This window comes from Panthera onca, chromosome C1, assembly GCF_046562875.1.
Source record: "Panthera onca isolate mPanOnc1 chromosome C1, mPanOnc1 haplotype 2, whole genome shotgun sequence".
Taxonomy (NCBI): Eukaryota; Metazoa; Chordata; class Mammalia; order Carnivora; family Felidae; genus Panthera; species Panthera onca.
Window position 1 is genome coordinate 129,063,427 of NC_138346.1, and position 25,564 is coordinate 129,088,990.

Sequence of the window (25,564 nt, forward strand, 5' to 3'; positions counted from 1 at the left end):
TAGGTTTCCATGTTTTAACCTTGAGACACTTAGAGGTTTAGGTTTGCTTATGTAGGGCTGCCAAGGCACTAGAGTCATCTCAGTCTAACCGCCTCCTTGTTTAATTAACTTAAAAATACCCAGAAGTGGAATTCACTTATTAACTTGTAAGGTTCTGTTTAAAAAAAAATTTTTTTTAATGTTTATTTATTTTTGAGAGAGAGACAGAGACAGAGTGTGAACAGGGGAGGGGCAGAGACGGAAGGAGACACAGAATGGAAGCAGACTCCAGGCTCCAAGCCATCTGCACAGAGCCCGGGGCGGGGGTGGGGGTGGGGTGGGGTGGGGGTGGGGGTTGCAGCAGGCAGGCTCGAACTCATGAGCTGTGAGATCATGACCTGTGCAGGAGTCAGCCGCCCAACCGACTGAGCCACCAGGAGCCCCTGTATGGTTCTGTTTAAATTATACATTGTGTAATAAGGAATATGCTCCTCTAATGAAGACAGTCTGTTCACATTGCAGTTTTAACCCCAGGACAATAGGAACCTCTCAAACAGTGAAGCTTGAGTTATATGCTTTTTACTATGAGACTAGACCCTCAAAACACCAAAAACAAAGCTTGTGTAATCTAACCTTGTGATATTCCAAAACCTTTAGCACTGTCCTTTGCATATTGTAGGTGTTGTTTGAAAGTACAGTTCTAATATATAATTTATGATATATCAGGGGATTATTAATTCATTGGTAAACACCAGCTTTTGAGTCTTTTAAATGGAGAAAAAAAATTTTTTCCCAAAGGCGGCGGCTTCGCATCTCTCCCCTCCGCCTCCTTAAACCCTTCCATCACATACAATAAAGAAATAACCGATTATAAAGTGTCAGGTTAAATGTCTGGCAGGAGAAGGACAGGATACAGTAACTTTTCTAGGAGATCATACAGTTGCATCCCCAGCATGCGTAAATTACCAGTTGGAGGTTTGGGGGCTGAAAGAACGTTCTTCTGGGCTTAGATGTTATTGGGCCAACTTTACTCAGCCCAGCGTCCTCTCCAGGCCCCTGGGGATTGTTCTGAGGATCGGAGAGGCGGCTGAATCGGACACAAGCCGCTGGCCGGCTCGCGCTCCGGCTGGCTGCTCACCTTGCTGCCTTCCGCTGCCGGGGACCGTTTTCTGTTCTTTGCTGCGAACGGGGAGAGCCAGGAACCCAACAGCCGCCGGAGCCCGCCGCCCCGCTCGCGGCCCGCAGACGCGCCTGGGGCGCCGCCGCCTCGACTCAACAGTCTCGGCTCCTGGAGGGCCGGGGCTGGTCGAGGTCGCGCGCCAGTGCGGGGCGTGGCGGTAACAGTGGTCTCTACAGAGGTTCCGAGGGAAGGCTAGAAAATGGCCTCGGGACATGCGCTACAGCGGCCGTTAGGAGACGCAAAACCAACGCTTTGGAACCTGGAGCCCGGAGAGGAACAGGGCAGGGCGCGGAGCCCGCGAGCGCCACCTACCCTGAAGATTAGGGAGTACCGCGGAAGAGCCGGCGGCGCAGGTGTGGGCGGTGCAGGTGTGGCTCCGGCGGGCAACGCCCCGCGGCGAGGCGGTGCTAGCGGAGGCTCGGGGGCGGGGCCCGAAGTTAAATAAATACAGTGGCGGCGCGGCGGACCCACTCTGTTTTCTGCGCTTTGCTTTGCTGCGGTGGTCGAACTCCTTACGCGGAGGTAGGACGTAGGGGGTATCGTGCCCTATGCAGACTTTGGCATTGGGTCGCTTGGGGTTGGGGGTGGCTTGAGATAGGACTTAGTGAATAACTGAAAAGTGAGGTGATTGACATGCTTACGTTTTAGGCTGAGAACCAAAATTTAGTTTCAAGTCCATCTAAATTGGATAGATGTTGATGAGTTTAGTTTATCAATTACTTGGGACATCCCCCCCCCCGCCCCAGTTTGATTTTGGTCATGTGTGAGCAAGTGCTTGAAAGAAATTCAGGGGAGAGGGGTGCCTGGCTGGCTCAGTTGGTGGAGCATGGGACTCTTGATCTTAGGGTCCGGAGTTCAAGCCCCATGTTGGTTGTGCAACCTACCTAAAAAATTTGAAGTTGAGGGCTTTAATGAAATAGTCACAACTGATAGGATTGTTCAGTTTGTATCAACTTTAACAGGAACTGGGAAGAATGTGTGTTACTGCATTTAGCCAGATTTGTCCTAGTGAAAAGTCACTTGGGCTTTCTGTGCTTGTTTCTTACCCGAAACCATACTCAGTAAATTCTGTGGATTAAATGGTGATATGTAAAGAGAAGGGAGGAAGCCTGCTTTCTCCCTTTCCTTGCCTTTTTTTTTAAAACTTAGATTATTTTTTTTAAAAATGTTTATTTTTGAGAGAGACAGGATGTGAATGGGGGAAGGGCAGAGAGAGAGGGAGACACAGAATCTGAAGCAGGCTCCAGGCTCTGAACTGTCAGCACAGAGCCCAATGCCGGGCTTAAACTCAAAAACCACAAGATCATGACCTGAGCTGAAGTCAGATGCTTAACTGACTGAGCCACCCAGGCACCCCACTCCCTGTCCTTGTCGATTAATACAGTTCTTTCTTGTCCAGGCTCCTCTTTATGAGAACTAATATTTTGTGTTTACAGAAGAGTCATTGCTGATTCATAGAACTTGAAGGAGAAATCTGCTTTTTGTCTCAACGAAGCTTCAAACTTGGAAACAAAATGGAAAAAAACAGCATGGAAGAGGTAATGCTGCTTTTCTCAACCTACTTGTATGAGTTATCTCCCTGAGAGGTATTGTGAGGTAGTTAGAAGTAAAATCCATCAGATTTAGTCCCTAACATTTCCCAGGGTGTTGGTTGGGATTGAATAAGAATCTACATAGATGAAATTTCACATTGGTGTATCTGAAGTGGAATAATTTCTGGTTGTTAAATTAAAATCTACATTAGACACATCTTTAAAAAATGTATATTTTTGAGAGCTACTGGGAGAGAGGCAGAGGGAGGGAGACAGAATCCAGAGCAGGTTCCTCTCAGTGCAGAGCCCGATGAATTGAGGCATTTTTTTTGTCTGAAGAAATTTGATTTTGGCCACGTGTAAGCAAGTGATTGAAAGCAATTTGGGGGTGCCTGGCTGGCTTAGTCGGTAGAACATGCCACCCTTGATCTCAGGACTGTGAGCTCAAACCGCACATTGGGCTCTGTGCTGGGCGTGAAGCCTACTTCAAAAATGTTTGCATTTATTCTGGATTAATCCAGATATTATGATTAATCATTCCTCATGTTAAAGAAATTCTGACACTTGTAGAAGTGATTAACACAACTCAATGAAAAAGGAAGGCTTTTCAAGGACTGAAATAAACATGACAGTAGGTAGGGAAGGTGGATTTGGGTTTAACTCCTATATTCAACAGTTTGTGATTTATAGCCTATGGGATTTATAGTCTATGAAGACCACAAGGGTGTCAGGGTCTTGCTAAGATTTAACAGGAATCGGGATTAAGGCAGCCCAGGGGGATCAGATTACAAAAGTGGTGGTGAGGAATTTGATCTGATAAGAGTTTAATGAGCTATTTAGGGTAGGGAATTTTTGTCTCAATTGACTTAGTAAAAACTGGGCTAATAAGCAAAGACTAGTTAACGCCTAGTTAGAAGAGGTTTTAAGGAGCCTGACTTCAGTTGGGTCAAGAAGTCTTTGTCAGTCTCCTGTCTCCAGTCTTGGCAGTTCACTCCGCTATAGGTCCCTTGTGGCTAGGAGACTTTATTGTTATTAAATGCATTCATTAGGAATTTTGCTTTCGGCAGACTAAACTCTAGGAAAGCATAAAGCCAGATTCTCAAAAAATAGAAGGCTTAGATGAACTGGAGAGGAAATGCAGTATCACATAGTGGTTGAAAGGCCAAGGTATTATACAAAGTGGGGAAATTAAGCTGGTTTTTCCTCGTGGAGTTCCTGAAGTTGGGCATGATTGAGAACACTTTTTTTTTTTGTTTAAAGTTTCAGCGCAGCACTGTTCCACGCAAGAACGTGATCGAGTTCAGACCTCCATTATACAAACAAAGATACTTCTTTGTTAAAGATATAGTCAATCAATATAAACCAAAGAAGGTAGGTATTTTTCCTTTATTTTAAAATAAAAGTTTATCTATTTTGGGGTGCCTGAGTGGCTTAGTCATTTGGGTATCTGACTCTTGATTTCAGCTTAGGTCATGATCTCATGGTTTGTGAGTTCAAGCCCCACGTCAGGTTCTGTGCTGACTTGTGGAGCCTGCTTGGAATTCTTTCTCTCCCTCTCTTTGCTCCTCCCTTGCTCGCCCTCTATCTCTCTCTCAAAATAAACATTAAAAAATCTATTTTGAAAAGAGTGCGAGTGGGGGAAGGGCAGAGAATCCCAAGCACACTTTGTGCTGGAAGATCATGACTTGAGCCACCTAGGCGCCCCAGTATTTCTCTTTTCAAACACTGAAGAGGGTCTTATGAAATGTGTAGTCAAAAAATAGGAAAAAACTTAAGGATTTAGCAAGTGTGTTTAGAATATTCAAAGATTTGTTACAAGGGAAGGAAAGGGATTAGGGCAATAGGGAGAACCCTGACTGTAAGATCAACCGGTATCCCAGTAGTTGGGAAAAAGGTTTTTGTATAAAAACTGGGTGTAGGGAAGTGGGATAAAAGAGTGGGTACAATTTAATTCCCCTGAGGCTATCCTGTTTTCTAGGAGGGAATCCTTGAGTAGAGGCTGCCTTCAAGTTAAGGCGTGTGTGGGAAGAAAAGCTTTAGCTAGTTGGGCTAACAAGAAATTGGGTATACTATAGAAGCACAGTTTAAAGCTGCTAAGACTGTAATTTGCTCTCTGGGATTAGGTTTTTTAAGTGCTTGCTATGTAACCCTTCTCCCCCATAGGTGTGCCTGCTTCAGAAAAGAAAATTACTGATTGCGGCCAGGGCACAACATTGTGGTTTACCTAAAACATTGAAGGAAATGATTTTGCAGTCAAACACATTTGAGGACTGAGTATAGGTTGAATATGCCTTATTTTTTAAAGTTTATATTGAGAGAGGTGCCTGGAGGCTCAATAGGATAAGCATCTGACTCTTGATTTCAGCTCAGGTCATGATCTCACACGGTTCCTGAGTTTGAGCCCCATACCAGGCTCTGTGCAGACGGCATAGAGCCTGCTTGGGATTCTCTCTCCCTCTTTCTGCAGATCCCCTGCTCACATGCTCTCTCACCCTGAAGCGTTAGAAAAAAAGTATTTTGAGAGTGAGCAGGGGAGGGGCAGGAGAGGGAGAGTCTGAGTGGGGTAGAGGCTGAGAGAGGGAGAGAATCCCAAGCAATCTCTCCATTGTCAGCACAGAGTCTGCCACCCAGGCTCCCCTAAATGTGCCTTTATTACTAAAGTATAGTTGTATTCCCCTTTTCCAGAGGAGAATTAGTGGCTTTTTGTTTGTTTTTTAAATATTTTTAACTTAATTTTTGAGAGAGTCCTGGAGAGCGGGAGAGGTCCAGGAGACAGGATCCAAAGCAGGCTCTGTGCAGTGAGCACAGAGCCTGATGCTGGGCTCAAGAATTCAACTGTGACTGAGCCACCCAGGCACCCCCTTAGTGGTTTTTTTTGAAAGCATCCTGGTAACTGCTGTAATGGAGAGTTTATGTAATCTTCGTTTTCTAACGGGATGAATTTTGAGGTAAACTTTAGTCTGTTTTTTAAACCCTTTGGAAACCTTTCTGTGCATTTTAAGATATATGGAATCTTTCCTGAGTATCCAGAAATAGTTCAAATCCCCAGATATCCCCTTTAGACTGGATTAGAGCCAATTAGCTACACTAGAAACTGATTTGGGGTATCTTTGGTATTGGGTACCTTTAAATGTCATTAAATTTTTATCTTAATTTCCTTTTCCTAAATTGGCAATCAGAAATTTAGGTGATACAGCTGTGGTAAATGAAGACTTTAGGGCATGATTAAAAAATCCATTTAAGAGTACATAACATTCACAATAAGGGGAATAGGTTAACAAGACTGTGGATAAATTATAAAGCACTGGTAAAGATCAGGCTCTGTCCTGATGTTTGTAGGCACCCTTTTTTTGTGTTAATTATGAAGCTCAGAGGTATAAAGTTTGTATAGGGTACCTGCTTGCCATGTGTGCTGTCTCTGTGCCAGGCCCCTAGGATGCTCTTGGTACTCAACCTGAATTAGAATTTACTTGTAACAATCCACAAATCTGCCTCACCGCCAACCCATCTAATATCTCAGATTAATTTCCTTTTTGTGTACCTTTTTTCTACCAAAAAGATCTTGGCATAGTGGTTTATTATATTGTAATTTATTTCTAATACCCAGTTTCCTATAAAGGCTTTGGTCATATTTGACTTCTGGCTATGTCTTCAATGTTCTATTTCATCTGTAGGTTGCAGACTTGGGGTGTGGTAACGCCACACTCTTATGCATGCTGAAATTCCATAGTTGTGTTCAAGAACTTGTTGGAGTAGATCTCCTCATGGATCGTCTGTTAGATTGGAACAGGTAATTCAAGTGGCAAAATCTTAAATTTCTTTCTTTTTTTAAAAAGTTTATTTTATTTTGAGAGAGTGGGAGTTGGGGAGGGGAAGAGGGGGAGAGGGTCCCGGGCAGGCTCTGAACTGTGTGGAGTCCCACATGGAGCTTGAACTCACAAACTGAGATCATGACCTGAGCCGAAACCAAGGGTGGGACGCTTTACCCAGCCTCCCATGTGCCCCTAAATCTAATTTCTTTAATGCTGGACCCCAAGGCAACTCATTACAGAGGATTTAAGTTGCCCCAGGTCTTTTAATTTAATTCAAGGCAGAGCAGCTCTTTGGTCTCTCTCTTGTACACATTTTTTCAGGAATGTTTTTCCTCTACAGAACAAAAATTTGAAATCACTGATCCAAAGGGAGTGGGAAGACCAAAAATATTGAGCAACAACAATATTCAAAATCTTGTTCTCATTGGCCAATTTTGAGAGGAAGTTACCCCTATGCTTAATACATCAAGTCATGGAAAACTGATATAGGGAGATAATCATCAAAAGATCAGATTTATAGCTGGTGAGATAATTCTAAATTAGAGTGTTCAAATGTTCCTTCTATATTTTTGCAGTGATAAGTTGTCTCCATCAATAGGGGATCATTTAGGTCCTAGGGACCTAGATTTGAGTGTTGTCTTGTATCGTGGCTCTGCTGTAGAGAAAGACTCCCGCTTGCTTGGATTTGACTTGATAACATGTATTGAATTGTAAGTATTCTTACTGTGTTGAAGTTATTAGAAAAATGGGAATTAATCTCCGTAAATTAGTGTCCTAACTAGATTTAAGTCCTCTTAATTCAGATTTGTAAAGTATATGCTTGACAGTTTGGACTGGCTTTTTACTAGCATGTTTTGGGGCTTTAATTCAGAAATTTCAAATTTACAGGTAAGCTGCAAGCAGTGCCAGGATCACCCTTTATGCAGATTCACCTATCAATTTTCTCCCCTACCCTTTTCTAAATTAATTAAGGGTAGGTTTTACCTATCATAGCCTTTTGCCCCAAATTCAGAATGTATTTAAAAGCAGGGGTGTTAAATAACGAGTCCGCCTCACCTCACTTTTAATAAGAATACTCATGTTTTGGCTCTTGGTGATTATGCCTTCCTGGAATACTGTAGAACGGTTATTTGGGTCCTTCTCTGGGCTTCCATTCACAGAGGCCCAACGTCCATTTGTCTCTCCCCAGTGATGCTAATTTTGATAACTCCCCCAGTCAAGGTATATGTTCCTACTGGCTGCCTGTATTGGCAGTTGATCTTGTCCTTGGGTGTGGGTAGACAACTCTACTGGGATCTGCTGCTGAAGCCCACAACTTATTTAAGACATTCTGGTCTTATGGCCCTGCAGTGGTCCTGGGGAGCTTGCCAGTCTCCCCTTGCATGCTTGAATCCATTGTTCATTGTTGGTGCTGCAGACTTCACATGTAGTCTCTGGCACTTGGCTATTCATCCTGGTGTCTGGGTTTGTCTGTTTTCTCATTACACATTCACTGTCCTGGTTGGTCTACCACAGAAGTGGTTGTCTTTGCGTCCTGCCAGGGAGTGGGCAACATGGCTGATGGGCAGAGTGAGAATATATGAATAGTTGATTTTTAGGTCATGTAAGTACTATTATATATTCAGAGAGGGGATAAATCAGTGTAGAGATAGAAAGTGTTTGCTAAATCAACTAGGAAAATAATTGCAAGAGAACTTCATTCTGTCATTCCCGTTAACCATTTCAGAATAGAACATTTGGATTCAGAAGATCTGGCCAAGTTTCCCGAAGTTGTATTTGGGTACTTTTCTCCAGGCATGGTTGTCATCAGCACACCAAACTCAGATTTCAATCCCCTGTTTCCAGCATCAACCTTTAGAAATTCAGATCACAAGTTTGAGTGGAACCAAACGCAGTTTCAACACTGGTGAGTTCATAAAGTGCTTCTTTGTTTTTTTGGGGGGTGGGGGACCCCACAGGAGTTTAAAGTACTATGAAGTCAATCTTGACCCCTATACATTACTGAAATTATTTTATCATAATAAAATTCCCAGGATACAGCTTAGCAATTAATAAGATCCTAAAGGGACCAGCATATTTTGGCAAAATAAATGGGGGAATTTATTTTTTATGTCCCACAGGTAAGTGTGGAAAAATGGGGTGCACCAGGTGCTTTTTTATATGAGAACATTAGGAGTGTCTGTGTGGAGGAAACAGAACAGGGTGTGGGGAGGTGAAGATGTGCTTCATGCCCTCATGTGCAGGGGTGTTTCCTCCCAGGAGCTTGAAGGGTGGTCATGTTTCTGGCATAACTGCAAACCCTAACAGGTATTGGGACTGTAGTCATCATGGTCTTATTTACTCCTAAATTCTCCGTAACTTTCCCTTTCTCTCATTGTGATCACTTGGAAACTGACACTCATTATCCTAAAGCCCCTCAGAAGTAAGCAAAACCTGTGATTTGGCACTATCTGGTGCTGTAAGAATTTGCAACGAAAGTATTTTAGTTGTATTTACGCTCTATTCTAGTGGAGGTTCTTTAACAGAACCTCTAAGTTTCAGAAGATGGTTTCTTGTGATTTCAGGGCTTCAAATGTGGCAAAACTCTATAGTTACACTGTAGAGTTTACTGGTGTGGGTGCTCCACCACCATGGGCTAAGCATGTTGGATACTGTACCCAGATAGGGATCTTCAAGAAAAAGCAACCGGATCCTGGCAGCTGGATCCTGGCAAAACCAACTGGATCCCGCGTTTCAGAGCCAGAGGAACATGCTTATCAAGTTGTGAGTATTCTTTGTGAGGTAGCTACCGGGGCAAAAAGCACATAGATTAGGATGGTTAATTATAGTGGGTACAGAGTCCCCACTGTAGAGATAAGTGTAAATGACCTTATTTTGAGATTGACCCTAGGAAGATCCTTCATGCTCACAAATGGTGTCAGAGTTGGTCTACTGCAGTCCCGGAGACCACCTGGCCTTTTTCCGTATCTCAATGTGCACCACAGAGAAAGATCTGGAATCCTAGAAAGCTTCCAAGTGGTTGGGCCAGCTACCCCCCATTGTAATCTGTCAGGATCAGCAGCAGGAAAGAGGAATGCCAGCAGACTTCCTCCACAGCGTGGCTCAGGAAATGACTGTTGGCAGCTGAGCCAACAGAAGCTAAGAAGCTTAAGCTTCTTAGACCCTTTTGGTTGGGTTCAGGAGGAATGGTGAAGAATAAACAACACATTTCCCTTTTTTTTTTTTTTTTAATTTTTTTTTAACGTTTATTTATTTTTGAGACAGAGCGTGAACAGGGGAGGGGGCAGAGAGAGAGGGAGACACAGAATCTGAAACAGGCTCCAGGCTCTGAGCTGTCAGCACAGAGCCCGACGTGGGGCTCGAACTCACGGACCACGAGATCATGACCTGAGCCGAAGTCAGCCGCTCAACCGACTGAGCCACCCAGGCGCCCCAACACATTTCCCTTTTAACAATTTTTCTTTGCCTTTTTCCCTCTAATATCAAGTATAGGAACATTGGGCTAGTGTGAATTTGTGAATAGTGTGACTTGGTGGTGGCTTTTGTGACTTTGATCTTGATAATTAGAATTTTTAAAAGCAGATCAGATAATGTCTGTCAGTAGTTTGATTCCCATTATACTGTGGCATTTTGATTTGCCTTCAGGTTTTTACAGCCTCATTCCCGAGTTTACAGCAAAAACACTTCCTCCTGTTTGTATTGTGTACGGAGGTGTTAAAAGAAGTCGAAGCCATAAGACAGAAGTATGTCTGGATTATGAAGAGAAAGGAATCCAGTGAACCCGAGTCAGAAGAAGACACTGACAGTGGCTTGGTCAGACGGCCCGGATTATTCCTCACCGATTCCCAAGTAGCCCAAATAGAGAAGTCCCCCAAACCCTACTCTGTGGGAAAGAGGTTTTATGTACCCCTGAAAAGACTTATTGGTTATCCGAAGGTGAACCGCTTGGTTGCTGATGTGTCCACGCTGAGAACACTCCTTGCTGAAGGAATCCCAATGCGACTGAACAGAGCTCATACTTCAGTGCAGATCGACTTGGACCCTTACGATTACCCTCACGATTACCGTTAGTGAGCGGGAGCTATCTTTATGTCCTAAAATTCATGATTTTAAGGATAGTTAGGCTCATTTAGAAAATTACAGTCATAACATAGGTAGCTTAATTTTGATATTAACCTCGTTACGTGTTTTTTTTAAATGCTTTTTTGGGTGGATGGTGTAAGTTCACAGTGTGCGTGTTCAGGTTTTTTTGTTAGACCCATGTTGATGTGACATTAAAATTTTTAAAAATAAATTGAGTTATCAATGTTTAAAGCTTTTCCCAGGGAATAAGAGTAACTTTAAAATCTTCTTAGGATTCCCTACCTCCTTTGGGCTAAATTCTGACCTGTAATACTTAGATAAAACACAAGACAGGGTGGGGGTGGGGAGGGGAGTGGGTGTTTGAAGGGAAGAGAAGCCTCAGAAGCCCTGTCCAGTTTTAGAGCATCATCCTCTTCGGGTAGTTTTCTGGTTACAATTGGGGTAGTGGTCTCCATTGGGAGAGAAATAGAGTTTCACACAATGGGGAGAACTGGTCTAAATGAGACACTACTTTCTGAAGTATAGGGAGGGGTGTAGGGTGTAAGTTGCCCACACAGGGCAGCTCTATCACCAAAGGGACTTCATTCATCCACTTTCCTGTTCTGATGCCCCTTGGGGATGTTTTAGCTTCCACTTGCATATTCCTAGTCAGGAGAAAAAGGAAAAGGGACAAAGAGCATGTGCCAGCTTTTGGGTAAAGTTCTACACTGTTAGGCTCTTGTTGAGCGGATTGAAGTCCTCCTTACCACCTGGGGAAGCTGGGAGGTGTAGTCTGATATTCTGGGAGGGCGTATGCCCACTTGACACTCCTGTGAAGGGACAAGGACAGAAAGGACATTGTGGCAACTGCCACAACGGGCATATCTTCAACTAACCTGGGAGAGACTGGCTGTGCAGTGTTGGTGCTGGGAATGGTGTGCTGGGGCAGATTTTTGAAGCCTTTTTGAAGGGTTAATAAGTAGATGGAAAGTAGATTTGGTGAAGGCAGGGAGGGAAAGAAGGGATTCTGGAAGAGAATCTGATCACTGTAACCACTCCTATTTTTTTTTAATTAAAACACTTAAAAAAAAATTATTCGGAGAGAGAATCCCAAGGAGGCTCCATACCATGGGTCTTGAACTCACAATACTGTGAAATGGTGACCCGAGCCGAAATTGGGTCAGATGCCCAACTGAGCCCCCCCCCAGGCATCTGGTGATCACCGTAACCACTGTTAACCAGTTGTTCTTAAATATAGACTGCTCCATCAGTCCCCTACCCCCTTTTTTTCTTACTGATTTTTCCCTCTTGAATGCATAGGACCAATAGATTTACCTTTGCTGCCCTCCCCTACCCACACAAAAGGCCCTGTCTGTCCTCCCCTTTCTAGGCCTCTGCCTGACTTTCACCCTAGGGTTTCCTTCTCATCTGTGTTAGAGCCAACATCTTAACCCCAAGGCCAACGCTTTATCCTGTTGTCCTCCAGGCTAATTGATCACTGTTCAAGCTTCATCACCTGAAAACTCATGGCTGCTATGGGTGATGGAGCTACAGTCTTCCCAGGGCTCCCCCATGTCTTGGTAACAGCAGCACCTACATTCTTCATGAAATTGGTCTTTACCTTCTATTTTGATAGAGGCCTTTCTCTGCACATGGAAAGCTTCTGTTAATGCTCTAAGCCAGGGGTCAGCAGATGTTCTTGCAGGGACAGCAAATCTTTGCAACCTTGCAACTACTGAGCTCTCCGGGAGTTGAAGTGGAATAGCAGCCAGACATAATATGCAAACAAGTGCACGTGGTGTTCCACTGAAATACTTACTAAAAAGGCAGCTGCTTGATGTTGCCAATAGTTTGCAGTTTTTTCTTTTTGTTTTTTAAAACAAAGCTATCTACTCCAACCTTCTGCAGCACAGAAATGAGCTCTTTCTAAAGGGACAAAACCAAGTAGAGACCTGCTTTCGTACTGCTGTGAAAGCAGCCAAAGTCAGGTTTGCTAAGGGAATTTTTGGCCCACTTGTGTGTATGCCAGGAGCAATTAACTGCTTCACAGAGTTCTTGTAAGCACTAAGAAGACTGCGCCTGGCCCAGAGAAATGTTCCTTTATAAGGCAGCTGTGTTAATCTTAGGGATGTTAGGTAACTTCAGTATCTGTTCAGTAATAAGGCTCATTCTTGTATCTGGCTAGTCAGTTCTCACATCAATGCATGTTGCAGGTCTAGAAGGTGAACAGTCCTTCTTTAAGGTTCTTTCTGAGACAACCATCAAATACCTGACTAAAAAACAGTGGTGGGGCACCTGGGTGGCTCAGGTCAGTTGAGCATCTGACTTCGGCTCAGGCCATGAGCTCATGTCCATCCGTGGTTTGAGCCCCACGTCAGGCTCTCTGCTGTCAGTGCAGAGCCAGCTTTGGATTCTCTGTCCCCTTCTCCCTGCACCTTCCCCATTCTAGCTCACTCTCAACCATTTTTAAAAAGTGGCAACCCTATTAACTTCTATGTAGAGAATTTGCTCCGTATACAGCATGAGTTGTATATACTTCAGGCCAGATTTGAGAGGACTCACAGGTAATTGAATGTGGGGAGCTGCTCAGATGAGAAGCCTAGTCCTCTCCAACCACTACCTCTGTTACACCTGCTCTCCCTTTACTACCTCATCCTAGGGCATTCCCTCGTTCTTGTAAAACCCACCACCCCGGGGGGCAGGGGCAGTGCTGGATGGCCACCTCCCTTCATCCCTATTCTGTATTTCTGAAAATGGTTTTCTAGGAGCTTCCCAAGAAAAGGGGACATGAAGGCAATTTTAAAATTTTTGTCTAAAAATGTCTCTTTACATAAGAATCATGTCTTGCTATGAATGGCTTTTTTCTCATTTGGTGAGCTGTGCATTAGCTGCCACCCCCCTCCCCTTTTTTAAGTTTATTGTGGGGGAAGGGCAGAGAGAGAGAGAGAGAGAGAGAGAGAGAGAGAGAGAATCCCAAGTAGGGTGTGCACCATCAGCCTGGAGCCCAACTTGGGGCTCTGATCTCATGAACCATGAGATCTTGTCAGATGCATAACCAACTGAGCCACCCAGGTGCCCCCCGTATGTAAATGGTAATAACTATTTTTTTGATGCAGCTTCCTTTATCATTAGCAATGTATTTTATAAATTCATTAAAAAGAATGAATACACACAGATGGTACAAAACATGAACAGTAACGCAAGTTCATGCTAAAAAAATCTAGACTGATTATTAGGACAAAAAAAATGTCTCTCAACAGTTTGCATACCCCCCATTTCACTCCCTAGGGACAACTATCAAAAGTTGTTAGCTTTCTTCAATTAACTGAGAATACACACAGATTCCAGTGTTGCAAGAACCAGTGACTTTTTTTGTGGGAATGGTTGTTCCTTTTTCTAGGAAAACCCTTTGAATGGACCCCAGGGTTTTGTAAATATAGAGGCCTCGAAACATTTCAGATGACTTTGCTCCAAGGAATTTCACTGCACTGAATGGCAATAAAAAATGTGGTTCTGCTGGAGACCATTTTATCTGCAGATCTTTTTCTTAAGAGGGGGAGTTGTCAAGACCACAGTTCACCTCCCAGAGTAGGTGTGAAATGGGTTACAAAGTATTAGAACACCCTGGCCCTTGATCTGAGTGAAGGTTTGTCTCCAATTTTTCTTTTCATGGTCTAAAAGTGTAAGTTCTCACGGCACTCTGTCTTCAAGTTTGGTTTCCATGCATTCTATTTCCATGCAGTTGAGATATAAAAGTGTGCAGCTCCTTGAGGCTCAGCTCACATGCTGCCCCCCGCTGCTCCCCACCCTCCTCTGTTCTCTCACTTCCAGTCTCAGGTACATCATATCCTGCACTTGAGCTCTCTTTGAAGTACTTCTGTCAGCCCCTTGGGCTCTCAGTTCTGTTGCTGATTGTCAAGGAATAAATTCCTAGAGGTTTTTTTTTTTTTTTTTTTTTTTTTTTTGTTGTTGTTTTTTGAGAGACAGAGAGAGAGAGGGAGGGAGGGAAAGAAGTGGGCTCACCCGATGCTGGACTTGAGCTTACCCAATGTGAGACTTGAACTCATGAACTGTGAGATCATGACCTGAGCAAAGTCAGATGCCTAACCTACTGAGCCACCCAGGTACCCCTATCAAGGAATAATTCCAAATGTAATTTCCTCAGCTAGATGACAACAAAAGCACCTTGTTACATGGGTCCTGTGCATTTAGCTGCTGACAGATCAGGGAGGAGCATGGTGCAAGGTACGAAGTTCAAGGATGCCAGATGTTAACTATGACTGACATCCTTTATTATCTATAGGCTACACATCTTTGGGGATATCCCAATACAGGGAACACTTACGGGTATTGTTGATCTAGCAAAACAAGCTGGTAGGAGTCAGAAGTCTAAATGTTAGTTTCACCTCTTGTGCAACTACTTTTTGAAGACTGTATGAAGCATGCAAGTTAATATACTTTTTTAAATTTTTAAAAATTTATATTTTAATTTACATCCAAGTTAGTTAGCATGTAGTGCAACAATGATTTCAGGAGTAGATTCCTTAATGCCCATTACCCATTTAGCCCTTCCCCCCTCCCACAACCCCTCCAGCAACCCTCAGTTTGTTCTCCATTTTTATGAGTCTCTTTTGTTTTGTCCCCCTCCCTGTTTTTATATTATTTTTGTTTCCCTTCCCTTATGTTCATCTGTTTTGTCTCTTAAAGTCCTCATAAGAGTGAAGTCATATGATTTTTGTCTTTCTCGGACTAATTTCACTTAGCTTAATACCCTCCAGTTCCATCCACATAGTTGCAGATAGCAAGATTTCATTCTTTTTGATTGCTGAGTAATACTCCATTGTATATATATATCCACATCTTCTTTATCCATTCATCCATCAATGGACATTTGGGCTCTTTCCATACTTGGGCTATTGTTGATAGTGCTGCTATAAACACTGGGGTGCATGTGTCCCTTCGAAACAGCACACCTGTATCCTGTGGATAAATGCCTAGTACTGCAACTTCTGGGTCGTAGGGTAGTTCCATTTTTAGTTTTTTGAGGAACCTCCATACTGTTTTCCAGAGTGACTGCACCAGCTTGCATTCCCAAGTTAACACACCTTTTATACATGTTTTGAAAGTTACCTGTCAGCGCTCTATGCCCATTTGTTGGGTTCTCCCTGTGCCTGTGAAACTGTGCATACTCCTGCATCACTGCAGTTCTCTCTGCTTCTCATCCTCCTGTCAGGACCCTAGCTGGAAGTAGTCAAATTAGGGTCTGATCCTTTTATTGGCTTTTCCAGAAACACTGCATTCCTACTTCCACACCTTGGCTTCGATCCAATCAGAAATTTTGCTTTTGTTGGATAGGCTGTTATTCCACTATCTTTGTCTAGCCTCATCCCTCTGGAAGCCATTTATCATGCTGACCATCCACTCCTTTTTGGTAGGAATCCTCATGAACTGAGCTGACAGAATCTTTTAATTCCAAACTGAAGGAAAGTAATTTTACCCAATTTAAGCAAAGTCTGTAATGCTTATTTTTTTGCAAGTATATCACATTATGTAGAATTCGTACTGAAAAGGGGCAGCTGCCTGGCTCAGTTGTTTGATCTCAGGGGTTGTAAATTTAAGCCCCGTGTTGAATGGACAGAATACTTAAAAATTAGTAGTGGGGGTGCCTGGTGGCTCAGTTGGTCAAACATTCGACTTCAGCTTGGGTCATGATCACTTGGTTCATGAATTCAAGCCCCATGTTGGGCTCTGTGCTGACAGACAGCCTGGAGCCTGCTTTGGATTCTGTGTTTCCCTCTTTCTCTCCCCTTCCCCTGCTTGCGCTCTTTCTCAAAAAATAAACAAACATTAAAAAAAAGTTAGTAGTGGGGCGCCTGGGTGGCTTGGTCGGTTAAGCGTCCGACTTCAGCTCAGGTCATGATCACACGGTCCGTGAGTTCGAGCCCCGCGTCGGGCTCTGTGCTGACAGCTCAGAGCCTGGAGCCTGTTTCAGATTCTGTGTCTCCCTCTCTCTCTGCCCCTCCCCTGTTCATGCTCTGTCTCTCTCTGTCTCAAAAATAAATAAACGTTAAAAAAAATTTTTAAAAGTTAGTACTGAAAAAATTTAGTGTAGTTTTTCTTTGTCTTAATTCCATGTTGTATTGGGAAAGAAGGGCAGACACAGGGTCACTTTGGGAGAGTTGAACTGAATCACTGAATTTAAATACCACAAGGTGGCACACTTTTCCCATTTAAAAGTAACTGCACTCAAGAGCTCCCCAATATAAATACGCTATAAAATAACTTGAAATTTTTTGCAATGATACTTGGAAATCACTGCTAAATGGCTTAAAGATGTAGTGGTGAAGTCAGTTTAAGAAATGGTTAAGGAGAGGGGTGCCTGGGTGGCTCCATTCTGTGCTGACAGCTCAGAGTCTAAAGCCTGCTTTGGATTCTGTGTCTCCCTCTCTCTCTGCCCCTCCCCTGCTCATGCTCCGTCTCTCTCTCTCTCTCAAAAATAAACAAATATTTTTAAAAATTTAAAAAAATGGTTAAGGAGAACTAGGAGTTAAAAGTACATAGAAATGGGGTCTAAAGTAATTCATGCAGGAAGGTCTCTAACACTTCCTTGTCTGGTGGGCCCATATGGAGTAGATGTCATTGATTTGAGGAATGTCCATAGTTAAATCTTTTATTTTTCCTGAATTTTTGTTACATTTTGTGTAATGTGGGATGGATTAACTCCACTAATGATTTCCTATCATGCAAATGTAAAAGATTTCATTTCCTTACATGTGTCCACACCAGGTATGTGAGATGTAGGTACAGGAAGGAAGGAGTAAAATGTAATGAGGTGGAATAAGGGAGATAAAAACACTGGTGTTGAGGAAAGGTGGGATAAGTCAAGCAGGCTGGGCCTGGGAACTCCATGCTTCAGGTGTGGGCAAAGTAGTATGAGGGCAGAGCAGAGGGCCCTGCCAGGTTCTGCTGTGATCTGGCACAAAGTTATCCCCATCCCACTTAGGCTAGCAAGCAGGATCTTTCTCCTTAATGCACATTACCTCCCATAACCTGCACTGTCCAGGAAAGCCATGGCAATCTGCAGAGAGAGAGAGAGAGAGAGACAGAGAGACAGAGAGAGAGAGAGACAGAGAGACAGAGAGACAGAGAGAGAGAGAGAGAGAGAGTGCATGCACACATGCACACATGCACACAGGGGAGGGGCAAAGTGAGAGGGAGGGAATCCCAAGCAGGCTCCACTCTGTCAAAGCAGAGCCCCAGGTGGGGCTCAGTCTCATGAACTGAACCATGAGATCATGACCTGAACAGAAACCAAGAGTTGGACGCTTAACCCACTGGGCCACCCAGGCGTTCCTGAACCATTGCTCTTTATTTAAATTGCTATTGTAATTTGAATGACAGCAAAGGGAATGTCATGGCATTGTTTTTCATCTGTGAGGACCTAGTCAAAGGGAGGAACAGTCTGTACAGTGGTGACACTGAGTATCATTTAAATGAGGGTCTTAACCTAATAGTGGCACATTTATTGACCATCTATGTGTCTCACACTAGAATTAAGCTCTGTACGTAGCTGCTGCACAAAGGCAAATTTTGGCTTGATAATAGTGTGACATGTTCTTCACACTTCATGGGCTCTTGCTCACAACACAGAAGAGTTAGTGGTAGTATTATCTCCATCCTAGATTAGAAAACAGGTTCAGAAGGGGGCTTGGATTCAGTCTCAGGTCTGTCTTACTCTACAGCCCATGTTCACACCACTGCAGGGTGAACCTCAGAGTTCAAAGAAGGATCTTTCACCAGAAGATTCAAGTCTGTGCTATACCATCTGCTAATAAATGAGGGGAACCTCTCAGGAAAAAGTTACACTGTTTTACTTCTGTTTTCTTACCTTGGCAAGGATCTGATGGATTTCTGGCAGAATCTTAACTGACATTTTAAAGTATAAATACTGTAAAGTTTAAGATGATTTTTATTGAAGATTCACCTTAACATTATTACAAATACAATAAAAGGGGTTTTTTTTTTGGTAAAAAAATTTCCTGGAATTATAGTTGTACAGTAAAACAAAGAAATACATAAATATGAAGGTCATTTTCCAAGTATTAGAACAATACTAATGGAATCACTTCCATAACAATTTTTTTTTCGGTAAATATTTACATGATCACCCACAAGTATACCAACTTCCAGAATAAGACATATTTCCAAAAAACAAACAATATATCCTAAGTCTTTCTCTGCATGGGATTTGGTCAATGAATATCAGCAAGAGAATTTTGTTTTATATATATATATATATAAGATGAACATAAACATTTGTAAATGCAGACTATGCTGTCTGTGTAAATAAAAAATTTTGCCAGCTTTGTCATACAGGGAGTAGCTAGAGACCATTCACATGATTAAAATATACTATGTATATATTATCTTACAAAAAATCACATATAAGGTAATAATAAGGCCTTTGTTTCCAGAGTAGTCTTAAAATAAGGTCAACAGGCTTAATTTCATCCTTTATATTTTTAGAGTTCATATTCTTAAACATCTTGGCTATTAAAATTATGCATAGTACCTAAGCCAACACAGAAAGCGGCATAACAATTTCAGTTACAGTACTTGACTATATTCACATGACGTACCATCTAAGAATTGACCAAGTATAATTTCTGAACTGTCCCAGTTTGACCTGTTAAAACAAAATGCAACCCCATCATATGAGCCCAGTTTCTTTCAAGCATATTATAAAAGTCTTAGGAAGCCTAACAGTTCAGAGTACTTAAATGAAGTATTTTTTTAATTTTTAATTTTTTTAAATGAAGTATTTAATACTGTCAGCTTGAGCTTGCAAAGTGATCTAGTTGGCATGGAAATCTCAGTCTAAAATTACTTCTGGATGTTTTATGTTTTGGTTGGTGGTTCGTTGAGGATTTGTTTTCTTTCTAGAAACAAATGGGCTAAGGTGGTAGATCTTGATGGCTCACAGTTTTCATGAAAAGCAAAACAAAACAGAAGAATCTAGTTTGGATAACATTACTCTCATGGTATTTCCTGGAATGGGATGATGGACTTCAGGATTTTTGGTCAAGACTTTCTCAGATTTTAAGTACTAATCCATATCGGTTGCTTGTATATGGAAGCCTTCATCACCACAAAGGGGAGTCAACCATCAGAATGCAAACTGATGGCCTAGGGCTGCTCTGCCTGCCCCCTTCACATCCGCTCTGGTCTCAGTTACCAGCTCAAGTCATGGGAAGTGGGCTCCTGACCAGCTTCTGTACTTCCCCCAAACAAGGTATTTAAGATTTCTGTATCTAACCACAAATATATAGCTTTAATATGCCGTTATGTTTCTCTAGGATAGGATTAGAAAGACAAGGTTATATATCTGCAAATTCTCTAAGACTGGGTGATTTGAAATTTGATTTTAATATTAAAAATCAATTTATTAAAATCCATTTTTTCAAATCCAATTTTCTAAACTCCAAATGGAACCAAAAGTGCACTTGGTATTTAAAAGGCAATTTTTTTCAGTAGTTACATGGTTACATGTTCTAAGAAAAACCAGAAAAGTAAGGCAGACACTTAAGTGAACTTTAACAAATATTTTCAGAGGACTGTAATGAAATGTGATTGCAAAGTATCCCAATGCAACACAAAATAATATGAAACCAGACTTGCACTGATTTTTCCCTAATCAATTTTTCTATTTATTAAAATGATTTCTGGGGTGCCTGGGTGGCTCATTCGGTTAAGTGTCGGACTCTTGATTTCGGCTCAGGTCATCGTCTCACAGTTTGTGAGTTCGAGCCCCTATGAGTTTGAGCCCCTGCATCTGTCTGTGTGCTGACAGTGCAGAGCCTGCTTGGGATTCTCTTTCTCTCCCTTTCTTTCTGCCCCTCCCCTACTTGCACAGTACATGTGTGTGCGCGAGTGCACACACTCTCTCTCAAAAATAAACATTAAAAAATAAAATGATTTTCTACTACATAAATCAAGATGTATCTGGTGGCTAAAATTATAAAGCCATGATATTTATGCATTTCAAGATTTCCACATTTTGTTTTTAAAAAATAATTCTGTATCATTTTAAATACTGGGAGTCAGTCTTGTATAAAGGTATCAGGCTGAGCGCAGGCAAGATGGACAATGCCTGGATTACAGCATGTTTTACATATCTGAAGAATGTCTTCCCTGAACCTTGCTTACAATCTATAGTTCTTATTTTCAAAACTGCAAAATTATTTGCATTAGTGCCAATGAAAAATATAGTCTAGAAATAATATTTTGAAAATAGAAAAATATGTTTTTAATACATCATAAATATCTCCAACACTACCTTCTTATCTCTGTTAAATACTTTGACACCCCCCCCACCCCCGCAACACCCCCATAATATATAATGGACGGATCAACTCACTTGTTAATCACAGAGAGCAAGCAAGTCTTTACCACTTCAGCTAACATTTTCCTTGGTTAGACTAAAATGTTCAGGTCACATTTTTTCCTTTCAAAACAAAACAACAAAAGTATTAGTAACGACTCAGAAAACCTTATCTCTCAACATTCAAAATATTCTAAAATGGAATTTAACCTTTTAAAAAATATCTAGGTGCAACAGTAGTACTGGATTAATTTGGAATACCTAATCCTTGAATTGTTAAAAAACCGAAAACTGTAACATGAACTACTCAAATTTTTCTAAACCTTTAAATTTGGGTATTGAAATATTTTAATATGTTTTCCCTTTACTTTGCCAAAACAAAAATACCTAGACCAAAATTATTCAAACATACCACATTTTTTTTGACATGGTTTTGAAAGTAAGGACTGGGAATTACTGGTTCTAAAGAATCTACATTTTTCTTCAGTAACTGAATGATTCCAAGAAAATTAAAACTCGTCATGTAAGACCAGAAAAACTCTTCCCACCTGATAAAAAGATGATCTATCTTTTGAGCTTGTTAAACTGGATCCAGATCAGATAATACTTGAAAAGCTGCATTGGATTATGTTATATTTTATTGTCTCAAAACAACAACTGTTATAGTAAAGGAAAAAACATACTATCCCATAGTGGGGAGTTAAAATAGAAAATCACGAGTCTATGTCAGTAATGTCAAGCAGCTGTCCCCTGTCTTATCTGCCACCTCCTTGGAACAATTTTCAGTTTCAGATAAGTCTGAACTTACACAGAAAAGGCTGCTTGGTTTTTGATGCTAAGGTTTTTCTCCTGTTCTGAATTTTGACTCCTGAAACCAGCAGATATTATTCAGTGAATAATAGAACAGCTCTTAAGGTGCCTCATGGGAGCCTACCATATTGAATATTAAACTTAGCTTGAATCTCATATATAGTGCTAGCGGGAGTTGTGCAGCTCATCTAACATTAACAAGTAACAATGCATGCTGCATAATAATGGCGTTACACTCATTCACACATCTCAGACTTAAACACGCTTATTCCACTTGTGACGGATACGTTTAGAATTAAGCATTCTCCACGCTTTGACTGTAGTATAGCATTTCCCCGAAGGATGAACACCCAAACTTTCTATCAATTATTTAACCAAGAAGAGTTAATAAACCTAGTACAATACCATAGGTAGTATATAATATTATGGAAGATATCCTTAAGAGATTGTAACTATCTTGACAGAATTTATAGGGTTCAAGACATTCACTTACTATCTCCCAAACATTAAAATTAAATAATTAGAGCCCAAACCTGTTGAGCACCTACCTCTACTACAGGTTTTACACTTCAGGACTGAGCTATACTCAGACGTATAATGTTGTTTTCCCCACCTGGCTGTTTCAAAAGAAAGAGCAGGCTTTCACTATCATGTGCAGTGACCACAGAAGCTGTGTGCCTCTAAACACACGTGGCACAGCACCTGGATACTACTGTTCTGATGTTCCCTTTTGGTGGGTGGGACAGGATGGTGGCGCACACTTTCACAGAAGGAATCAGTGTTGGCTTTCCTCTTGATAGAGGAACGCGCTTCATGTTTCAAATATGTTCATTTTCTCATAAGTGCTTGAATGAAGTGCCTTGACAGCTTGATTGCGCATGTCTCAAACCCCCAGGGAAGAAGCTTCAGTTCACCAGCTTGACTTCTAGCGTTTGATCACAACTTGTTCATAAGCTCCAGACCCCACCCTACAACCAGAGGAAGAAAAAAAACCCTTCAAAATCTTGAACTGTAATGTTTGAAATTGTTCTAATTAACCTTGCACTCAAAGAGTTAGGTGCATTAGGCATTTTCTACTAGATTTGATTTCCACAAGGTTTAAAGATATCACAGATAGAAAACACTTGAAATATTAAATGTTTAGGATTAGTACATTGGATTAGTCTAGACACACTTATTCCTATAATAATCTAGTACTGTTCCTAAATCTTGACCTGTGGCAAGAAATCTTTTCTTTAAACATGTTTATACATAAATCTTAAAATCAGTCTTATCCTAGGGCATATACTGACTGGCAATTTACCCAGGCCTTGCAGAGTTATGGGTGATAGTTTTTAGTTGCAATTATAGTGTGATGTCTTTTTTGTTTGTTTTATTTATTTTGTGAGAGACAGCACAAGTTTGGGAGGGGCAGAGAGAGAGAGAGAGAGGGAGAGAGAGAATCCCAAGCAGGCTCTACACTGTCAGCGCAGAGCCCCATGTGGGGCTTGAACCCACGAATTGTGAGATCATGACCTGGGCTGACGCTTGGATGCGCAACTGAGCCACTCAGGCACCCCTACAGTGTGAGGTCTTAATGCATCTTCCTGGAAAGTGTGAGAATTTTTTTTAGTCAACATGCCAATGTTTTTATATGTAGTCAGTAATGTAAATTATACCCGTGTAATACAGATTTGAAGTGAAGTGATCTTGAAGAGAGGTTTATTTCTTCACTAGCTTGGTTTGGCAGGCTGCTGGTTGTCCCTCTGAATCTATCTTCTCCTTCTTCACAGTTTTAGCTGGCAACAGGCTGTCCAGGCTGCTCAGCTAGAGGCCACATTTCCTAAACGCCTTGTTGATAGGTGTTGCCATGTGACTGTTTCATGCCATGGAACATGAATGGGGATGTGTCAACTTTGTCTCACTTGCTTAAAGAGCAATTGCTTGCCTTGGACTGGTAGCAATCCAAGTTTGACCACAGGTAGGGAGGATGGTGAAGGGCAAAATGGAGGGCACGTGCATCCATGAATCACCTTTTACGGCAAAACTCTCTGTCCTAACAGCCTGGCCACTGTATTCTCATTATACGTATCTGTGATAGCAGCTTTGCCGCAAAGCTGCTCTGCCTTGATATTCCAGGTGCTAACTGACCTCTATCAATAAAATATGGAGAATACTAAAAATTTAAAATTAGTAAACTCTGTGAATAAAACAGGTGTTTAAATGAAGTAATGACCTCATCAACAAAAGGTTTGTTACTCCTGATGTACCCAGAACCTTGGCCCTATAATGGAACACGCATGTTCCCTCTATTGTTTCTTCATCTGGGAGGATACAGGTTTTCTACAAGTCTGTAAAAGCACAGTGTCTTTTTGATGGTAGCTGGATTTATTTTTAGATGAGGACTTTTGACCCCTCGAGCAATCAGGCAGGGAGCTGAGTGGTGTTGCATGGATGGGAGAGTATTACTGCTTTCAGTTTTCACCAGTACCTATCTCCTCATGTGTCAGGATGCCAGGGGCCACACAACCTGACATTTCACTCTGAGAATTCCAGAGACCAGTAAGACCAAAAGCAAACAACATGGTTGGTCTCTTCCCATAATGAAATTTTAAGAGGAAATCCTAAAAAAGTGGGAGTAATGCAGTGGTTACCAGGCCACTGTGTACTGACTTGGAATTCTCAGTTGACTGCTTAGAGGCTCCTGTTCTTACAGATTCATTCTGCAGAAGAAACAGGAACATCCTTAACGGAACACCAGTGAACACCCATTCACAATTACAGATATTGGAATTTGAAGGAGTCTTGGTGAGCCCCACTGCACCCTGGCTGTTAGATGCCCTAAAACTGTTCTACTCTGGCAATAATGTAGTAATAGGAACCAGACTTTCCCTCCTGTTGTAAATAGCTATAATATTTTATAGAACATATAAAACAACAGTTCATATACTGGACAACAAGCAGCACAGGACTGGTCCTGAGAGAAGGGAAATCAATGAAGAAAAGTCTAAGACAGTTTCCTTCAGGGTCCTCCCAGCCTTCACTGCAGGAAGACAGAACCCAAACATAGCCAGGTGGTATTTATGTATGTATGTATATATGTATGTATGTATGTATGTATGTATGTATGTATGTATTTATTTATATTTTACTTTCTAAGCAGGCTCCATGCTCAGTGTAGAACCCAATGTGGAGCTTGAACTCACAACCCTGAGGTCAAGATCTGAGCTGAGATAGAGAGTCGGACGCTTAACCAACTAAGCCATCCGGGTGCCCCAGCCAGGTGATCTTTCTGAGTGTGGGAGTCACAGGTCAGAGCACAGGGAGGCTGCGGGCTGGAATTTGTGGGTTAGGATAACAGAAGGAGGGGTAGGGGAAAATAACGGCTGGAGAATTTCCAAATTTGATGACAACTGTAAACCCACAGACCCAAGAAGCTCAATGAACCCCAAGCGGAATAAACACAAAGAAAAACCCAGGCACATCATAACCAAATTGCTAAGAACCAGTGATAAAATCTTAAAAAGGTAGCCAGAGATGAAAAAAAAATCACATGGAAGAATAAAAACCGAAATGAAAGCAGACTTTTTTGTCAGAAACTATTGTCTCAAAGGCAAGCAAGGAGCAGCCTGTGCAAGCACTCCCAGGCCGGTTGGGCTGTGTCCACTAGACTTTAAGTGTATGACTGGGGATACTGCTCCCCCAAGTCTCTACTACTCTGCTCTGTTCTCTTCATTTTCATGGGTTTACTTTCTTAACCACATATGGTTCTTGTGCCTCTTCAGTGCCTGAGTAAATGACTCTAGTTTCATCTTGTGCTGCCAGTTTC

The 25,564-nt window shown here is 41.9% G+C and overlaps 2 protein-coding genes across 3 annotated transcripts in view; one reads left to right on the top strand and one right to left on the bottom strand.

Annotated features, from left to right (window-relative positions):
- Window positions 1-1,406: 1,406 nt before the first annotated feature.
- On the top strand, window positions 1,407-10,797 carry HENMT1 (HEN methyltransferase 1). The gene is made up of 8 exons (XM_060624711.3): window positions 1,407-1,681; window positions 2,596-2,697; window positions 3,952-4,062; window positions 6,366-6,481; window positions 7,079-7,213; window positions 8,230-8,409; window positions 9,068-9,266; window positions 10,149-10,797. The coding sequence occupies exons 2-8, from the start codon at window positions 2,674-2,676 to the stop codon at window positions 10,572-10,574; spliced, it is 1,191 nt and encodes a 396-aa protein (XP_060480694.1). The 5' UTR covers window positions 1,407-1,681; window positions 2,596-2,673; the 3' UTR covers window positions 10,575-10,797.
- Window positions 10,798-18,516: 7,719 nt separating this feature from the next.
- EEIG2 (EEIG family member 2) overlaps window positions 18,517-25,564 on the bottom strand; it is a 100,492-nt gene continuing 93,444 nt past the window's right edge. Inside the window, exons 11-12 of one of the 2 annotated variants that reach the window (XR_013557460.2) lie at window positions 22,305-22,724; window positions 18,517-21,069 (exon numbers count right to left, since the gene is read on the bottom strand). Coding sequence is in view for 1 of the 2 variants with exons in the window: in XM_078451602.2 (XP_078307728.1) it covers window positions 22,682-22,724 (43 nt within the window). In the remaining variant the exon portion in view is untranslated. Of the gene's footprint in view, window positions 22,725-25,564 lie in introns of both variants that reach the window. The other variant, XM_078451602.2, reaches the window with a different exon arrangement.